Source organism: Ascaphus truei, chromosome 2 (genome assembly GCF_040206685.1).
Source record: "Ascaphus truei isolate aAscTru1 chromosome 2, aAscTru1.hap1, whole genome shotgun sequence".
NCBI lineage: Eukaryota > Metazoa > Chordata > Amphibia > Anura > Ascaphidae > Ascaphus > Ascaphus truei.
In genome coordinates, this window is record NC_134484.1 from 409,060,904 (window position 1) to 409,080,436 (window position 19,533).

At 39.6% G+C, this 19,533-nt stretch overlaps 1 protein-coding gene across 5 annotated transcripts in view; it reads left to right on the plus strand.

Annotated features, from left to right (window-relative positions):
• MINDY3 (MINDY lysine 48 deubiquitinase 3) overlaps nucleotides 1-19,107 on the plus strand; it is a 129,758-nt gene extending 110,651 nt beyond the window's left edge. For all 5 annotated transcript variants that reach the window (XM_075587415.1, XM_075587416.1, XM_075587417.1 and 2 more), the window contains 4 exons: nucleotides 10,365-10,437; nucleotides 13,569-13,656; nucleotides 14,885-14,956; nucleotides 18,098-19,107. In XM_075587415.1, coding sequence (XP_075443530.1) covers nucleotides 10,365-10,437; nucleotides 13,569-13,656; nucleotides 14,885-14,956; nucleotides 18,098-18,244 — 380 coding nt within the window. In that variant the 3' untranslated portion in view covers nucleotides 18,245-19,107. The remainder of the gene's footprint in view (nucleotides 1-10,364; nucleotides 10,438-13,568; nucleotides 13,657-14,884; nucleotides 14,957-18,097) is intronic.
• Nucleotides 19,108-19,533: the final 426 nt, after the last annotated feature.

Consider the following 19,533-nt stretch of genomic DNA (forward strand, 5'->3'; position numbering starts at 1 on the left):
AATGATGAAACTATAAGATTCATTTCTACCTACAATAACCAATGGTAGGATGTGAGGAACATTCTCCGAAAACATTGGCATGTTCTATTGGAAGATATAGATTTACATAAGATTTTGAAAGACAATCCAACTATGGGTTGCAGACATAACACCAACATTAAAGACAGATTAGTACATAGTCATTTTATTCAAACACAACAGAAAACATGGTTGGGTACGAAACCGCATGGATCATTTCCATGCTCTAGAGGTAAAACCTGTCGTTTTATGCATGCTACAAAGCAGTTCTCCAACTCAGCCAATACTGCCACTTTCCAAATTAAAGACTTTATTAACTGTATGACGTATGGTACAATTTATTTAATGACCTGTGATTGTGGCCTAAAATATGTTGGTAAGACTCACAGACAATTAAAAACGAGAGTCTTAGAGCATATAGGGAATGTACGGAATACCACGGATACACCTGTAGCTAGACATATCATTCAACATCATAAAGGAGACTGGAGGGCTATGCATTTCTGTGGTATCGAACATGTCCCTAGAGATCCCAGAGGGTGTGACTGGGATAAACGGCTCCTACAAAAAGAGTGCCGTTGGATTTTCCAACTTCAAACCCTCTCCCCCTTGGGACTTAATGAGGGATTCATTTATTCTTCTTTCCTGTAATCAGGGAGTATATAATTTGTAGTGTAATATCAATTTAAATTGGATTGATAGGGGCAACCTAATGTATATGTATATGTATATCTACACTTGGATAATTATCAAGGGTTGGTCTATGGGGATCCAGGTATATAGTTATTAATCACAACTAGATCTGTATTGACCATTAGGGGCAGGTCATATAAGCGTTCATTCACTCCTACACCATGCTCACACCCCCCTCCCTTTAATGTTCATATTTCACCATTTATTGACCTATCTGTTTAAGTGTAGATCATCTTTTTTTTTTTAGAAGTTCACTATGTATTAATTTATTAATTCTTTTAATCATTTATTTTCACCCTCCAAGTGTATTTATACATAGACTAACAATAACTCTTATACGTATTATATTATTTACGGGAGAAAATTTCTTTGACAGTACACTACAATTTTGAAGAATTACAAAAACCACACAAAATGAATTCAGACGCATACCTATATATATTTATTGATTTATTAAGGGTCTGGAAAGTGAATGAATTGCGATATAATGCGATATAGCACACTAGGCATTAATATACTTACCTACTATTTTGGGTCGAATCGTAATCATCATTTCTCATATCGAAATGGCTGTCACAGAGACATTGTAACTTGCTATAGTCAGACAGTTAGATATGCTCACATTATATTTACCATGCTGTTAATACAGCTCTTGCAACGCAGATATGATATCCAATGACACACAATATTGGAGTAAATTACTGTATACTATGAACCCGATTGGATCACGGGCATAGACTCCGCCTCCATGAGTCATAGGAGGCGGGATTCTGATATGTAAAAGTGTATAAATACCTACCGGCCAGGTCAGGGAATAGACTCCTCCCCCTGAAGAAGCGTGTAGCGCATGCGAAACGATCGTCGGGACGTGTGACGTAATTCGTGACATCATCAGAAGTGGTGGCGTCTTTCGATTCAGGCAGCAGATAGACACCTCTACAGTCAGGCTTGTATTAGTGACGGAGCCCTCCGTGTTACCATTGACCCGCTGTGGTCCTATCTATTACTGTTTTGTGACGGTTGTGCTCTGTTTTCCTTATGTGAGAATATTGATAAGATCCACATAGGGAATCCACCCTGCAGCATGTGTACATACGCATATAGTAACGGTGGTTGTTTCAACTTATGAGATGGTATTATTAGAACCATTTTTCCACCTAAGACTTACTATATTATGGAACATACAGACATATTCATGGCTATAATACAGGAGTACTTTATGAATTAAGAGCAGATATCTAGTACATATATCTGGTACTTATAGGTGATACTATACTGAGATATTACTGCTATATACCAGTATACTTATGCATGTGTTACAGGGAGGACAGTACCTACGAATTCTGCCATACAATCTGTATTGATGGATTAGATTGGTCCTATTCTGAGATTAATCCTCATTGTATATACTGTAGCTGTATTATGCTATTACTATTCTGCTGACTTGTATGATATTCGGATCAATTTAAAATAGACGCTTAGACAGCAATCTGAACCTGTGAATGGAAAAGGATACTTACCTTTATAGATTGCATGTTTAGCCACTTCATTATGGGGTTATTTTAATGTGTGAATGTTATATATGTGTTTTTTTAACCAATATTTGAATAAAACTTTATTTTTTCCTGATCTTCCCAGTTCTTATAGGTCAATAGACCTAATCACAGTAATTATCTGTTGGACCACTGTAGTCCGTCTATTGAACTCCAACATAGAGTGCTAATAATAGAGGGAACCTTTTTTGATTCTTCTCGGATCAACTCTGTCAATATATTATTTATTTATTTATTTATAAAATATTTTACCAGGAAGTAATACATTGAGAGTTACCTCTCGTTTTCAAGTATGTCCTGGGATATATATATATCTCAAATGTAGCAAATAAAAACTGTTCTGTCTATTCGGTACATATTCATAGACGTGTTTATAACTGAATTAATAGCCGTTATAAGATCACTATGCGAACACAATTTAATAAATAACTCACAGATGCCTTAAGGGTCTTCTCAGGGTACTTTTTACTATCTGCACATTATCTTGTGATTAGGAATTGGTGTGTCGTAAGGGATTGGTCATGGATATTCACACCATACCCCTCTGTACAACATTTTTTTAAATTTACATATTTGATTAAAGAGTAATTTTAACTCATTCATCATTTCTCACCATTTGATTCGAGTGCATTAATTGGGGGATCTTTGTTTGTTCGATGAGCACCATCTTTATCCCTATTTGCACCTTATCATTATCTATCAAACCAAAAGATAGTACCAGCACTCTCTGTCTCACAGAGTGCTGGTACTATCTTTTGGTTTGTTAGTACTTCTGAAGGGAATTAGGGTCCCTTCCTGTTCCGTGCACCCTGCAACCTTGCTGAGTCAGTGTGTCAGAGTGCTGTCTATCAACCCCCACCCCTTTCTACCATATCATTATCTATATTTCACATTAATTACATTCTAATAATTATTTTTACATCTAAACTGATGCGGGGGCTTCCCTCTTTCCCCTTCCTTTTGGTTCTAATGCCCACATCACTCTGTTTCTTGGAAGTGCATGATGCATTATTGCAGTAATGGTGGCAAGCATGCAGGAGATTGATGGATTTATACTGTAGGTAAAGCAAGTTGTATAAACTTAAGCAGTTGTGGGGAGACCAAAAATCAATTATCAATTAGTGGAATGCTGTAAGAAAAAATATTTTACATATTGTTAGTCAAATTTGAAACATTGGGAGGTTACTGTAGTGCCCACGGTTATTCTAACACAAACCAGTGGCAATCGCCAAAAAGAACCAGGTACACCCAGGTACATGCTGGATACATGCCTTAAACTTGCCTTAAACTAGCCCCAGCATTTCTGCATTGATTAATGGCCCATCAGATTAACAGTGGGGGTCCCTGGCTGTCCCATTCAAACTGAATGGGACTGCCAGGGACCCCTGCTGTGTTAACCCTATGGGTCATTAGTCAATGCAGAAATGCCTTAAACTTGCCTTAAACTAGCCAGGTTACACACAGCACATACCCAGAATGTAACCAGGCTAGTTTAAGGCAAGCTTTAGAATACTCGTGGTCTCGTCTGTATGATCAGATTATTATTTTTTTACTTATAAATACACCATGAATAATAAATGTAACGTATTTCTGCCATTTAATTTGTTATAGGCTTCTTTAGCAGCAAAAATATTAAAGGACCTGCAAAAGAAGAAGAAAAAAATTCAGGGCCAGTCGAATGTAGCGGGTCAAAACTATATAAAAAAAAAAATTAGGAATTTATCTGTGTAATTCAGTTCCTTTGAAACATTCAATCACCCTTTTGTGTCACTATCTTACTTATTTGTATCTTGGATCACTTGATTCAAACATATCCGCTTCCCATGTTTATCTGTTATACTGATAGCGGTATAGAATAGGGAGCTGATGGAGATGCATTAACATCGGTATAGAAGAGGTTCCTCAAGCACTCCTGTAAACAAACAGAACATGAACAATGGCTGGTGCTTCCACTCAAAAAGGACCTTCTTGGTTGGACCAATAAATCATGAGAGGTAAAAATAGTAAGAGGAGTGCACAAACAGTCTTATGCCGGAAGTGAAGTCCCATGGGGGAAAGGTGTAGGCGGTGCACAGCTCAGTTAAAAAAACTTGAATACGGGCGAAAACGCGTCAGAGTTTACTTGTGGGGTTATCCCTCAATTTTATTTGTTTGCATATGGCCCAATAAAATATCTTTTTTAATGACCTAAGCAATCCAGCCTTATCTTTTTTCACGGAGCTGTGCACCGCCTACACCTTTTCCCCACGGGACTTCACTTCCATCTTTCGATCCATGGCAGAGAGCATGAGGAGGCTGTAAATTTTCCAGATGAACTTTTAAACATTTTTACCCCAGGAGGTTTAGCATTAAATGTGGTATATAGTGTGTGGGGGTCGAGAGCCTGTCTAGTGACATCCGATGGTCATCCCACTATGCTGCCTCTTCCTACATATGGGTCCAAGTAGCTTGACTTGGCATTGTAATTTGAACAGCCCAACTGCAACCGTATTGACCGAATTGTATATATTGAAATGTGACTTATACAGAACGTATCCATTCTACAAACTCTGAAGCACTGGTCATTTGGGGTTCATTGCCCTGTTTTTCTTGAACAGGCTTTTGCAAATGAGTTTAATCGCCACAATCCGACATTTCGTTTGATCCACGCAACCTTTTATCACGGTGAGGGCACTATAATTACTTTCCAAATAAAAGACAGCGGTAACCATTTACGATCACATTACCTGCTCTTGAGTTCCTATCACCAAGATACATAAGATATCGATTGTTTACCATAGAAATGAAGAGGTTAAAATATATATATGTACCTACTTGTCCAATCAGTCACATATAACTAATAAAACACGCCACTGTCCTTTTTGTTCACTTTTGTCCTAGGCAGGACTGCTCCCTTAATACAAAGAAACAAGACTGTTGAACTGCGTGGCATATTACAGATGTATGATGTGACTTTACAGGATGCTATATACAGACGCAAGATTCCTGCATAAGCAAAACAAAAAAATGTAACATCTGCAGTGAATTTAAACGGCAAAACTGCATTTTTGTGATAATTATTTTTTTTAATCAGGAGAGATTTAAGTTTCTCGTCAAAGAGCAATTTTGGAATGTCTAGTAGTGCAGCAGACTTCTGTATAAGTGTCTGCATAATGTACTGCACTTCCATGCAAATTATGACTAGCACAATGTTCTAGTCAAAACATCTGGCAACACTCCCACTGTAACAATGCTTTATTAACATGGCAGCTTCTAACGAGCTCTTGCCTTGACGAGACCTATCATCTGACACTGATGATATTGTGAAATATTGTGTTTCTATTAAGCAGGGAGAGTCTGTCCATATGTTCGATTGTGTAGTTTGTAGTTGGCGGTCTATTTGCTCTTCTAATTTACCTAGAAGTCTGATTCCCAGGTAAACCAGATATCACCAGTGTGAGTCCCTGCAATCTTTGTATTGGTCAAGGTGACGGTTTGACCTAACAAGGCAGCTAGGGCAAGCACGGTACAATTTAACCAAATGTTCAATTTCAACAAACAGACCTACCATATCATTGTAGAAATGCAAGGTTTGTTTTGTTTTTTTAAACCAACAGGTGAGTTTTTCAGGATATCCCTGCTTCAGCACAGGTGGCTCAATCAGAGGCTCGGTCATGACTGCACCACTTTTGCTGGAGCAGGGATGTCCTGAATACCTGACCTGTTGGTGGCCCTTGAGGACTGGAGTTGCCCACCCCTGAGCTAATTTCTAGAATGACTTAAGCCCGTCACGAGATGTTTCACATTAAGGGCAACAGCAGCAACTGTTTTTTTCAGCTCTGTGCTACTGGTATCAGGATTGGGGGAGTGGATGGCTTTAGTTGATTGCTTATAATTTTGCCTAATAGAAATACGGTCACCGAAACGAGTTTATGAAATAATCATCCCCTGCTTTGAAAACCACTTGACATCACCTCATCATTTGTTTCCTATAAAAGTGTTGATCTCACCAGAAGGATGATACTACAATTCCTGTTACGTTGTTACTTTTTAATCTCTCTTTCTGCTGACAAACGTTTGCATTTGATGGGGCAGTCCCTCTTAGTTAACAAAGTATTTAGCTCCCTTGAGCCAATATAATCTTTCACAAAAGCAATCGGCAGATCCCTTGGTTTCCTTAGAAATTACAAACATTTCCCTTTTTAACAGAGACCCGGAAAATGACATTACATATCAGTCAAAGACTTTCTCCCATCTAACTAATGTTATAACTACACCCATAGGTAGGGTGGCCAGATTTTCAAATGTAAAAAACAGGGACAAATTAAAAATAACTATAGAACAAATTACATTAGCAACAGCTCTCACCCCCTCCCTTTCTCTCATCCCCTGCTTTCTTGCTCTCCTCCACTTTCTCTCACACGCTCCCTCCTTCATTGTCTCTCCCACCTCTCCCGGGTTCTCTCTTTCTCGCTCTCTCTCTTCTCTCCCCCCCCCCCCCTGGTTCTCCCCCTTCTCTCCTCTTTTTCCCTCCCCCTCAGTTCTCTTCTCTTTCCCCCCCCATCCGGTTTCCTCTTCTCCCTTCCCTTTCCCACCTGGTTCTGTCTTCTCCCTCCCCCCTCACCTGGTTCTCTCTTCTCCCTCTCTCCTCCCTCCTCCCCGCCCGGTTCTCTCCTCTCCCTTCCTCCCCCCACACTGTTCTCTCTTCTCCCCACCAAGTTCTCTCTTCTCCCTTCCCCCACCTGGTTCTGTCTTCTCCCTCCTCCCACCCCCTCACCCGGTTCTCTTTTCTCCCCCCCCACCCGGTTCTCTCTTCTCCCTCCCTCCCCCCACCCGGTTCTCTCTTCTCCCTCCCCTACCCGGTTCTCTCCTATCTGTTCTCCTCCCCACCCAGTTATCTCTTCTCCCTTCCCTCCCCCACCTGGTTCTTTCTTCTCCCTCCCCCCCCCCCCCCTCACCCGGTTCTCTCTTCTCCCTTTCCTCCCCCCCCCACCCAGTTCTCTCGTCTTCCTCCCCCCCCACCCCACCCGGTTCTCTCGTTTTCCTCCCCTCCCCACCCGGTTCTCTCTTCTCCCTCGCCCGGTTCTCTCCTCTCCGAATCCCCCCCCCCCCCCCACCTGCTTCTCTCCTCTTTTCCCTACCCCCCACCCTGGTTCTCTCCCCTCTCGCCCACCCACCCTGGTTCACTCCTCTAATCCCTGCCCCCCACCCTGGTTCTCTCTTCTCTTCCCCCCCACCCCGAGTTCTCTCTCCTTCGGCTCATGGAACCTGCAGAGGAGCCGCCAGCGCGGGGTTGTATAGCAGTTGGCAGAAATACGTTTCAGTTGGAATTTGAATGAGAGGGTCAGTTGATGGAAAAACTCAGAGCGAGAGAGTACAAAAGGAAGGAGACTAATTACCGTACAGTAGGGCCCCGCTTTTCGGCGTTCTGCTCATACAGCGGTAGTCTGAGCATGCGCAGAACGGGCGTCACGCATGCGCAGAACGGAGGTCACGCATGCGCAGAAGGGGGTATTGCAGATCTGCTCTCCGGCGATTTTCGCTTTGCGGCGGGGCCATAGAACGGAACCCGCTGTATTAGCGTGGCCCGCCTGTATATAAATAAGATACATGGGGAGGAAAGAAAAGGTCAAACATCTACAGTGGCGGCCAAGCTGAGTCTTCTGCGGCCGCCACCGCAATGTGCTGGCAGACGCGGCTGTTTTTTTTTCCGTCACGCGTGCCAGGGTGCGTGCGTGGCGCGGGTGCCCAGGGTTCCCCGAAGGTGGTGGCGGGGTAAGGGAGGATGTGAGAAGCAGAGGGGGACCCGGGGGACCCGGAGAAGCAGGGCAGAGCAGAGGCAGAGGTCGCGAGGGTAGGGGAACGAGGGGAAGGATGCGGGGAAGATGCGGCTGGTGCGCGGCCAAGTTCGGCGCCAGCCCGAAAAAAGCCGCGGGACATGACGGGTAAGTGTGAGATTAAAGCTGGCCGCAGCAGTACAACATTCTATTAAAGAGGAACTGTACAATAGAGGAACAGAGAGCCCTGTGCAGAGGCAGATTTACCCGGACGGAAACCAACAAAGGATGGAATCCGGAGGATTGTCACCAACGAACAGTACAGAGAATGGACACTGAGTGATAGAATCGACCATAGGAGCAATAGGTTAATAATTATTCGTTTGTGTTGTATTTTATAGTAGTTTACTTATTAAAAGAAAATGAATAGATTTTATCTTAATGATTCTAATGCACGTTTGAATAAAAAAGTTGTGTGTGCTGTGCACGCGCATTGTAAGTGAAACTTTTGTGTTTTGTCAAAGAAATTGTATTTGTGATGGTGATGTTTTTAATTCAATGAAAGAGATTTGAGAGTATAATTTATTTATTTATTTTTGTGTTGAAATTTCCATACTATCATTTGTAATTACACATTACAATTGTATTATTTTCTTACACTTTTATATACATTCATTCTTTGTGCTCTTTTTTTAGATCTCTCCCTCAACTGAAGTCTATGGGGTATGTATCAATGCAGAAGTGGTGCAATTCCACAGCAAAAAAATGCACCAGATGTATCAAATAAGAAATATCATTAGGATATTTTTCTATGATGCATCTAGTGCGACAGTTTTGACCCAGAATTGCACGACTTTTGCCTTGATGCACATGTGCAAGCTTGCTTGGATATTGTGTTGTACTGTATACTTTAAATGTTTGTATCCATAACATATATTAATTAGATTGCAAGCTCTTCGGAGCAGGGACTCCTCTTCCGAAATGTTACTTTTATGTCTAAAGCACTTATACCCATGATCTGTTGTTTGTATTATTTGTTATTTATGATTGTCACATGTATTACTACTGTGAAGTGCTATATACATTAATGGCGCTATATAAATAAAGACCTACATTCATTCATACATACATATCCCCTCTTGTCCCTACTGTTTTTGAACTCCCTTCCTACTAATACGCTCAAGGCTGCTGACAGCTTTCCCGAGCCTAGTGTTTCTATAGGAACCCCCATGTCAGTTGCCTTGTCGTTTCTCACCCCTCCCCAACATATTCACACCCGCACTATTTCTCTCCCCTTTTCACACTCCCCTTTCTCTGCCTCTCCCTCTCCCATGTATTTCTGTATTTCTGTCTCCTCTCTCTTCCTCCCTCTCCTCTCTCCCATCCCCTCCTTTATCCCCTCCCCCCCACACCTTTACACCCCCACTCATCTCCCCCCACTTTCTCTTATACTTCCCCCTGTCTTTCTCTTACACACACACACACACTGCCTCGGTCTCCCACCCTGCACTATTTCTCTGCCCTTCTCACACTCCCCCCTCTCATCCTCTCCCTCCCCCATGTATTTATGTCCCTTGCCTCTCTCTCTGTCGGTGCCTCTCTCTCTTCCCCCGCCTCTCTCTTCCCCCTCCCCCGCCGCCTCTCTTCCCCCCTCCCCATCCCCACCTCTCTTCTGTACTAATAGGACCTTTAAAAAGAGAAATAAATAATTGTGCAAGTTGTGCGAAAAAATTTGCATTTTACGCATAGTTTTCTTTGTATGACGTTTGACACATTGTGTTGCATACCTGATTGATGCAACTTAAATTAATACAGAAGTATGTGTATTTTTTTTATTTTATAACTGGCAATAGTAAATATCAATGATTTAGTTTAGCATATCCTATAATTACTATCCTGTGAAAATAGATATTGTTGACGTATATAATGAAAGTTCTGTGCTGCATCAAATACAAACATGAACGCATTGCAATTTAACGCACTTTCAGTTCTGCGCTATCCTTATAAAATAGACTTTGTATAATTTACATTGGGTATAACTTGGCATACAAGTTTGCACATATACAAATGTTTTTAGTATATACCATTTTCATCTGTGCATCACTAAGAAAATAGCTTACATAGACGCACATACACACAATATATTTTGTGGCTTTGTTGCGTCAATTTAACGCCAATAAATGTATTTGAACATAATGGTATAATGACTCATGATGGTATACAGTATGAGTCTCATCCACACTGGTGCCCTATTTGGAAACCTCTAGTATTATGTATAGTGTTACATGACTATATTAACTACTATAATAACAAAGTTCAATGTGTGTGTTTTATTCTTAAACAGATAATGGATTCATTCCTGATGTTTTGCTAGAAGATGTCATGAGAGTTTTGGACCTTGTATCAGAAACAGAGTAGTAAGTATACGTTTCATATAAAATGTATATACAGTATCTATACAGATGCAGCCACGTGTATTAGGACACTTGTACCTGGGAAATTCTGGGGCAGTCTCACAGTAAATGCTGCAACATTGCCTCAACATTTCTGTGAGATTCTTAATGGCCCATCGGATTAACACAGCGGGGGGTCCCTGTAGTCCCATTCAAACTGACCCCTGCTGTGTTAATCTGATGGGCCATTAAGAATCTCACAGAAATGTTGAGGCAATGTTGCAGCATTTACTGTGAGACTGCCCCGGAATCTCCAAGGCAAGAGTTCTAATACACGTGGCTGCATCTGTATGTGTTTATTTATCAGAAGATCTAATACCTGGCTTGTAATGCATATGGTATTGATCTTAATACTTTCATCATTTAAATGTAATACATGATGTTACCCAAAATCAAAGAACATGCATGGAGATTCTTTAGTATGTTCACTCTGAAATACGTACGGTATTGAAGGCTGCAGTACAGCAGAGATTTTATACAGCTTTAACTGTATAAACAAGGCACAGTAGGAAAGTATTTTGTTGGTGGAAGGCTATTCCGTAGCGCTACAAATCTTAAAGCAGCAGTGCAAGCTGCCGTTAAAAAAAAAAAAAAATCCCTTTAATACAGTATGTGCATCAATACAATCCACACAATGATAAGTAATTAGCCAAGTTGTCGATCTATCCGTTCTTCTGTGATTGATCGGCGAAGATTTGGCTTGGGGGTTCACTAAATTACTGCAGAGAAGTATTTACTCAGTATTTGTGAGTTTGTAAATGGTTCCTATAGAAACAAAGGTGTGTTACATTATAATACATGTCATTCAAAGTGGTTTGAGAAAATACTTGTAGCATTTTTTTTATAGTACAAAACTGTTTTTTTTATTTATTTTTTATTTTTTGTTTAAACTCATATTGGATATTGCTTGCTTTGCAGCTTTAAGCAAACTGGGTTATGAAGAATCATAAGAAATTACTTGCGTGAAATGGGTTTTGGAAACACGGAACAAGGGCGTTTTGGGCAGATACTGCTTTAAACTGGTTTAAAAGTAAAGAAACGGGCAGGCACATGGGGATCTCTGAAAGCATGGGAGTGTGAAGCTATATTTCGGGTAAAATGACTGTTTGCTTGGGTATGCAAAGTGTTACATATTTTCTGTCACAAATGTATAGATTGCATAGAGAGATGTATAGACGCATGAGGCTTCATCATAATGTATTCACTAGAACCGTGTTTTATATTGTAGGTGCAAAGTGCTACTTTGGAATTATATTGTGATGAAAAAAAAAAAAGATTTTAAAACATTCAAGGGACTATTATGTATGTTTACATGTGTTGGATGACAAATATGCAGTTAATTACAAAATGGTGAAAATATAGGGGGTAGTAATGAACGAAGAGTCTAATTTCCCTTTGGTTACTAAAAGACATGACATGTGCTGTTTGTTTGCAAGTGTTTAAGTTTATGTAAATACTTGCAATCGGCGCACACTAACCACATCTGAGCTAGGCATAAACGCTTATGAACATCTTTGCTTTTGGGGTTATGGGAACATTTTGAGATTCTCACGGTTTCTCCACGTGACATTGTGTCTTTGCATGGATTCTTTTTTCCCACTATTACAATGTTCCTTAGTACTGTGCATGGTTTTAAATCTAGCCTAAAACATGGGTTGTGGTGAAACCAAGATTGTCAAAAACGTGTTCAATATGATGAGATGAAAATGAAGAGAATATACAGGAGTTAAAGCAGAGCAGCAAAACATATTGTTTTAACTTACTGTATGCTTAGCACTATGAATACAGACTTCCCAATAAAGTAAGTGCTGCGTTTACTATATTATAAATGTATATGTACAACTGCCTTGTGCGCATCTGAGCTAAAAACATAGAACTATTTCTTCTCTCATTTTGATTACTTTTATGGTGGTGCAGAGAACTGTTCCATTTTTTTAATAAAGTGATTGAACAATCCTTGATTTTGTCACCCGGATTTACACAATTACCATTTTGGATCTAGCCCTACTCTTGTTAAATAGGTTACAGTACTGTATATTATCATTAATCGTTCTTGGTATTTCTACTGGAATAGCACAAACCTGTCATTTTGCTTAGTGCTGCAATGACGAGGGAAGGAGTCATTCAAGTGAATGGGCCATAAGGTGTCTTCAGTCGCTGGAATACGTCCTGTTGAATAGCACTGCTTAGTAAATATGTGCCAGTATGCAGAGATATTCTGACATTCGCTGTGCCTCTCTGATGCTTGCAGTCAAGCGGACTTTGTTCTGATTCCCGACAAGAAATTGAAACTTTCTTAATTCTAGATAGCTCCTTCAAAAGGTGTCACATGCCTTCAGGAAGCACCACCTTATACAGTATGTCGCATTTTAGATAGCAGACACATGATCTGAAATGTGACCATTTTTGGTCTTTGCTGTCTCAAACTGCAGGAGTACATGTTGCAGCCCAATTTTGTGTTAAATGGTTGTGCTTGTAATGTGGTTTTTTTTTCTTAATACTGTATAGCACCAACCGTGTATACTGTACAGAAGAGATATATCATACAAGACGTAACACAGAGAAAATTAATGCTAGGCATCATATATAAAGGTACATTTTGACAGATCTCTACCCCGAATAACATAATGAATTACTCATTTTGTAGTAATTGCGACCTCCATTTCTTGAACAGAGCCACTCAAACACACTTAAACAATGAATGTGTACATTTGGACGTCTCAAACCATTTTTCTAGTCATAAAAATTCTCGATCTTACAATACTAAACCCTGGTTAGGTACTTCAAACCTACATATACTGTACACAGCCCAATGTGTTTCAAGCACAGGTTTACTTATTATGTAGTCTGTTTTAGAAAATGTTTTCCTAATAAGGTACTGTCTCCAAAAATTATCATCATCGTTTCAGGTTTTAATCATAAGATTATGCTGTCTTAAAATAACTGCATTTTGGCAAATGAGCTGCCATTCCAATGAATGTGTCATGAAAGCTCAAAATAGAACTGCATTTATTGTTTGGCGAAGAACCACATACCCTAGGAACGCAGAACGTCAAATATTCTGTGCTTATTATTTTCTTTCCAATGTTTTCTAGTGTAAACCTCATGAAGACAAAATTAGACCCAGAAGGACTGGGGATCATATTACTGGGTCCGTTCCTCCAGGAATTTTTCCCTGAGCAGGTATGCAGCCTTTTCTCTGATTACACGATACTGCGTAGTAGTTCCTAGCTTGCGGGACATCAGTTGCTTCGTGGTGGTCTGTGACAGACACCTGACAGTCTTCTAGTTCTGGTCCCTACTTATGAGGCACATACTGTTTGATAGAATAAGAGAAACATCATGTGTAATATTCAACTGTGTTTAACATAGTCTTATTCATTTGAATAAAGTTGCTTTGTCATTTTTGAATATATTTACTGATGTTGAAATATAGAATACTGCTAAACACATTTTTAATTTGTTTTCTCTGATAAATGTGCATTCATTATTTTTGAAGTGAAAATGAAATTGTTTTAGAGGCAAAGTACTTGGGGTGACCATACGTCCCTGTTTAGCCGGGACAGTCCGAGATTTGCAACCCTTGTTCCGGTGTCCTGACAATTAGTTTAAAATCTTAAAAATGGCCCAACTTTGGCGGCATAGGAGGGAGCAGGCCAGTATTATCATAGACGGGGGCCCGTGTTGTCGGGGGGCAGGGCCAGTGTCATCGGGGGTGGAGGGGAGTGGCCCACGTCAACAAGAACAGAGCTGCTCTGCTATAATGGAGAGAAACATGCAGCTACAGATTCGGTGACAGAGCGCCTCATGGTTGCTCCTCCTTGCAGCCCCTCTTTGTAGAGCTGGTTCCTGTAGTACTGTGTGTGTGTGTGTGTGTGTGTTTTGTTTTCAGTAAATGTGTCTGCAGGTCCGTGTGTTTCTGTGAAATTAATTGTGTGTGGTTGAGTATTTGGATGTGGTGGACGTATTCGGTGTCTGTGTTTGTGGTGCCTACATACAGATATAGCTGACATTATTGCATCCATTACTGAGTGATAACGGGTGCAATAATGTTGGCTACACCTGTATGTGTGGGGACCATTGGCCACCTAATATCAGGGGTGATAGGATGCACCTGCCCCCCAAGTAAAAATCGACCAGTCAGTCCCTGGGGAGGGGGGCGGAGAGGGGAGAAGGGAGAGAGAGAATGAATAATACAGCATAAAGGAGGACGGTATTAGACAAATATCATTATAATATTTGTTTTTTAGTGCTGTCATTTGTTGTATAAATACATTTTGAATGTGTCCCCGTTTTTAATTTTGAAAATCTGGTTATCCTATATATAATGCATGGAGACGTTGGAGACCTAGTTTATTCAAGTGTACAAGACGTAATCTAATGACCTTTTTCTGCCTTTTACTTTAATCAGGGTTCAAACGTTCCTGAATCATTTAGTGTGTATCATTACAATGGATTGAGGCAGTCTAATCATAAAGAGAAGGTATGTTTCGTTTTCAACATCTCACATTTCAAACATATAAAAAAATAGATGCTCTTAGAAATAAGTGGTTAGTTTTCTCACATCTGTTTGAAAGATTAGTCCTTGCATGTCTTCTGGTACCTGTACCTGTAATCAAACATTTAAAACCTAGAAAAGATATGGCAATTATTAGTATAATTACTTTGTTTTTTCTTGTTCTCATGTTTTTGCCCAAAGCAGGTCAGGTTTTTGTTGCTGACATAACCTTCCTTGGGAAACATGAGTAGTTTTCTAGAATGCTTTATTTCACTATACTTTAATATAGTTGAATTTAGTAAAATATGTACATGTAAACCTCTTATATTTTATAAATAGCTGAAGGCCTCGCTGCTTCCAGTGATGACTAGTAAATCATTGCTAATACTAGGTTAAAATATACTTTTTATGTATACATTAGAGGTTGCACAATGAAATATATTTCAATGAAAAGTGATCCAGATTTTCTTAACGTCATTAGTCACAGAATTGGCTGGATTACTGCTAAAGACCTGGTTTCATTCTTGGAAACGTATAATTTATTATGTGCTGTTATCACCATAGACACAACAAAATAAACAACAAGCAATACAATAGTTTTATTTTGTTTTTTAAGGATCAATTTTCATGCCATAAGACCTCTTACATTTCAGGACACTCTGAACCTTTACAAGTACAGTATTTGCCCGAAAATAAGGCGACCCTCTAATTTTAGAAACCGAAATTTTGGAAAGAAAACAGTATGCACATGCACACACACAAATATACACACGCACACAAACTCATACACACACACTCATACACTCATACACTCATACACACACACTCATACACACACTCACACACACACACACACTCTCACACACACTCTCACACACACACTCTCACACACACTCTCACACACTCATACACACACACTCATACACACACACTCATACACACACACACTCACACACACACACACACACACACTCCTACACACACTCCTACACACACACATACACATGTATACACACACAGTGTCTCTTGGTTTGAGATTCTTGCCACAAAGATGACTGCATATGCACACCGCACGCACACATACACACATACATACACACTTATACATACAAATATAGAAATGCAAATATAAAAAGTAAATAAATGGCATGTAACGCAACTTCTTTGTATTGTGTCACTGAAATAGTTTAATGATTTTAATGATTTTCATTGAATTATAGAGTTGACATTTCTGCTATAAAAAAAAATCGCAAAACTCTTATTTAATTAAAAATCCTAAAAAATAAATTATAATTTCAGTGACAAAACGCTAACAAGTTTCACTTACAACGTACGTGCTCGGCGCACACACCCTTTTTTTTAGGTGATGTGCCAAGTAAGAAATTTAACTACAAAAAACATTGCCTTATAATCGGGCAAAAGGGTATATAGTTTACCTTGTCCTGTGATGCCAAAACAACTCATTTAAGACAGAATACGATCAAATGAAACAGTGTTTTGTCAAAAGCAGTGACTGAAGATAAGAGACACTTTTACGAGTTCTCACCCCCTGGCAGACATTTGCACTTTCTAGTGTGTGATAATTAGTTCACTGTGCACATTGCCTTTGCGGAATATCTGTAATCCTGCCTTTACACTTGTTTACCTACCTTCTCATATAAAGGTTTAATGTGCTGATTCCTTTCCCAAAATACTTAACCTAAATAAAGAGGTCACACATTGGTTAAAGTCGAAGCAAAAGGTCACAGCTTTATTTGAACAATAAACATTATACATGAAATGCCCACCAGTCAAGCAAAACCTAGATTCAGAGCATTCACGAGTTGGGACCGTCTTGGGGGCAGATCCTCACAAGCCATTTTTGAGCTGAGCTCCTTCCCCGCCCCCGCTCTGAAATGGCCCTAGGTGGACATGCTTAACAGCCATATTTCACCTGACCTCCTTTCCCGTCCACGAGCTCAGGATGCTTCATGAACATCCCCCTGTGGTTTCTTATTTATTTATTTATAAAATGTTTTACCAGGAAGCAATACATTGAGAGTTACCTCTCATTTTCAAGTATGTCCTGGGCATAGAGTTAAGATGACAAATAATACATGGTTACAAATACAGTTACATAAGTGAACAGGGCATACATTATATACAAGACTTTGCATGCACAGTTAGAGATAATATATATTTTAGGCATATGTAACAGTTACAGACCAGATTAAAATGTGGGACAGCTTTAGTTTTGAAAGAATTTAGACTGGTGGTGGCTGTGAGAGTCTCCGGTAGATTGTTCCAGTTTTGGGGTGCACGGTAAGAGGAGGAGCGGCCGGATACTTTGTGAGCCTTGGGAGCATGAACAGTCTTTTGGAGTCAGATCTCAGATGAAAAGTGCTGCATGTGGTAGGGGTGAGGAGCTTGTTCAGATAGACGGGTAGCTTGCCCAGAAAGTATTTGAAGGCAAGAAAGGAAAGATGAACTTTGCGCCTAGACTCAAGTGATGACCAATCTGGTTCTTTGAGCATTTCGCAGTGATGTGTGTTGTTGTTGCATTGGAGAACAAAACGGCATATTGAATTGTAGAGGGTGTCAAGTTTGCTAAGGTGGGTTTGGGGTGCCGAGCCATATACTGTACTATATCTCCATAGTCGATAATTGGCATTAGCATCTGCTGTGCGCTACGCTTTCTGACCAACAGGGTATCAATGTGCATCCTGATGTTAAATGGTAGTCAAACCATATGCTCAAGTATTTGAAACTAGTGACAGGAGTTAGGATGGTGTTAGCGTTGGTTCTGATCTGGAGCTTAGTCATTGGAAGCTTTAAAAATGTAGCCTTGGCCCCAAATACTATTGTTACAGTCTTGTCAGTGTTTAAAAACAGTTTGTTTTGGGAAAGCCATGTTTCAAGTCTCAACAAAAGTCAGATTGAAGTATGTGTTCTATGGCTGTGTACATATAAGATTGTCATCTGCATACATGCATACATCTTAGGCCCAACCGCACAGCTGGCACCCACCTTTTCCACGTTATGATTTGGGCAGAGCCGGCCCAACTACAGTACAGTCAAATAAAACTGTATTCATTTGTTGCATGTACTTTTGCAGTGTATTTTCTTATAGCTGTTCTATTCTGGCAGGTCACTTACACTGAAGGAACCGCTGTCATGGGTTTTGAAGACCCTAGATTACAGACGGATGATACTCCTATCAAGAGATGTCTACAAACCAAATGGCCATTTGTAGAGCTACTCTGGTCTACAGATAGACCTCCTTCATTAAACTGATAGGATCACTATTCCAGATGAAATACAATGCGTAAATAATGCTACATTGAGGGATAAAATAAATTTACTATTAACTGGAAATCTGTTATACATATGTTTGTACTGGGTAAAATTATTACCGAGCAGAAGTACTCAAATGTAAATATGTATACATTGCAGATATTCATTTTAGTGTTGATTTGAATTTCACTGTTTATAATTTTTGCATTAAAATAATAATTAAAAGAAAATGAAATAAAGTGACAATTGTACAAGAAATCAATCCAGAATTTTGTCTTATTTCCTTAATTTCCAAAAATCAAACGACAAAAAAAAGAAGAAAACTATTCACTTGTTGCCAATCTACTCACGGCCAGTTTTATGCTGTATGTAAACTACTTGTTCTCATTTGTGGAATACTGTATTTAGCTGTTTTGAAAGAACTAAAAATGTTGCAGTACACCTTGACTCTGCTGGAAAAACAGAGTTGGGTCCCGAGATTTTGGGGACCTGTTGCACCTTGAGAAACATGGCAACTCAATGTACACGTGGGGTTTTGTTTTTTGTTCTTTCAAATGATGACTTATATATTTAGTCTTACATGTCAGATTGCTTAGACATAATACACTACTTGCACTACAGATACTCAAAATACTACAAGACTCCACAGCAAAAAGTATTGTTGAATGATTTTTAAAATATTCAAATACGTTTTATTGCCAAATACCTTTCCTATGGCTTTTTCTAAGCAGCAGCTTAAATCAATCCAGCTCCTATGTTTAGAACGGTGTTAAGAACATGAGAAACATCTGTTACTACAGGAGTATGTTCCAACATTTATTATGATCAAGTTGTTGGTCTTAAATAAACAATTTTTTTCTGGACTGTGACCTGCTGTATTTTATCTTTCGTATTTTCACTCTTCTTGTACACTAAAATGTCATTCCATAAGGAGTCCAGTAGTATTATATGTACATTTACTGCAGAGGAAGAATGCCATGGGGTACTACTGTACATGCCAGTATATAACAACATAGCGAAAAGTTTCTTTTAATGCACGACTCTGTTTCTTGGAGCAGTGCTGCAGCAAATGTAATAACCGTTTCTTCCATCTGATGCACAATTGTAGCCTTTCTCCACCTCAGATACAGTATTGTGGATAAAAGGAAAAAATAATGGTGCACAGAGACGCAGAATGTGATGCATACTGTTATAATCGCTCCCTAAGTCATGGCAAAATTGGAACCAAATTCTTTGGCACAAGGGTCAGGATGAAAATAATTCGTTTTTCCCCCCCAAATTGCCTTGAT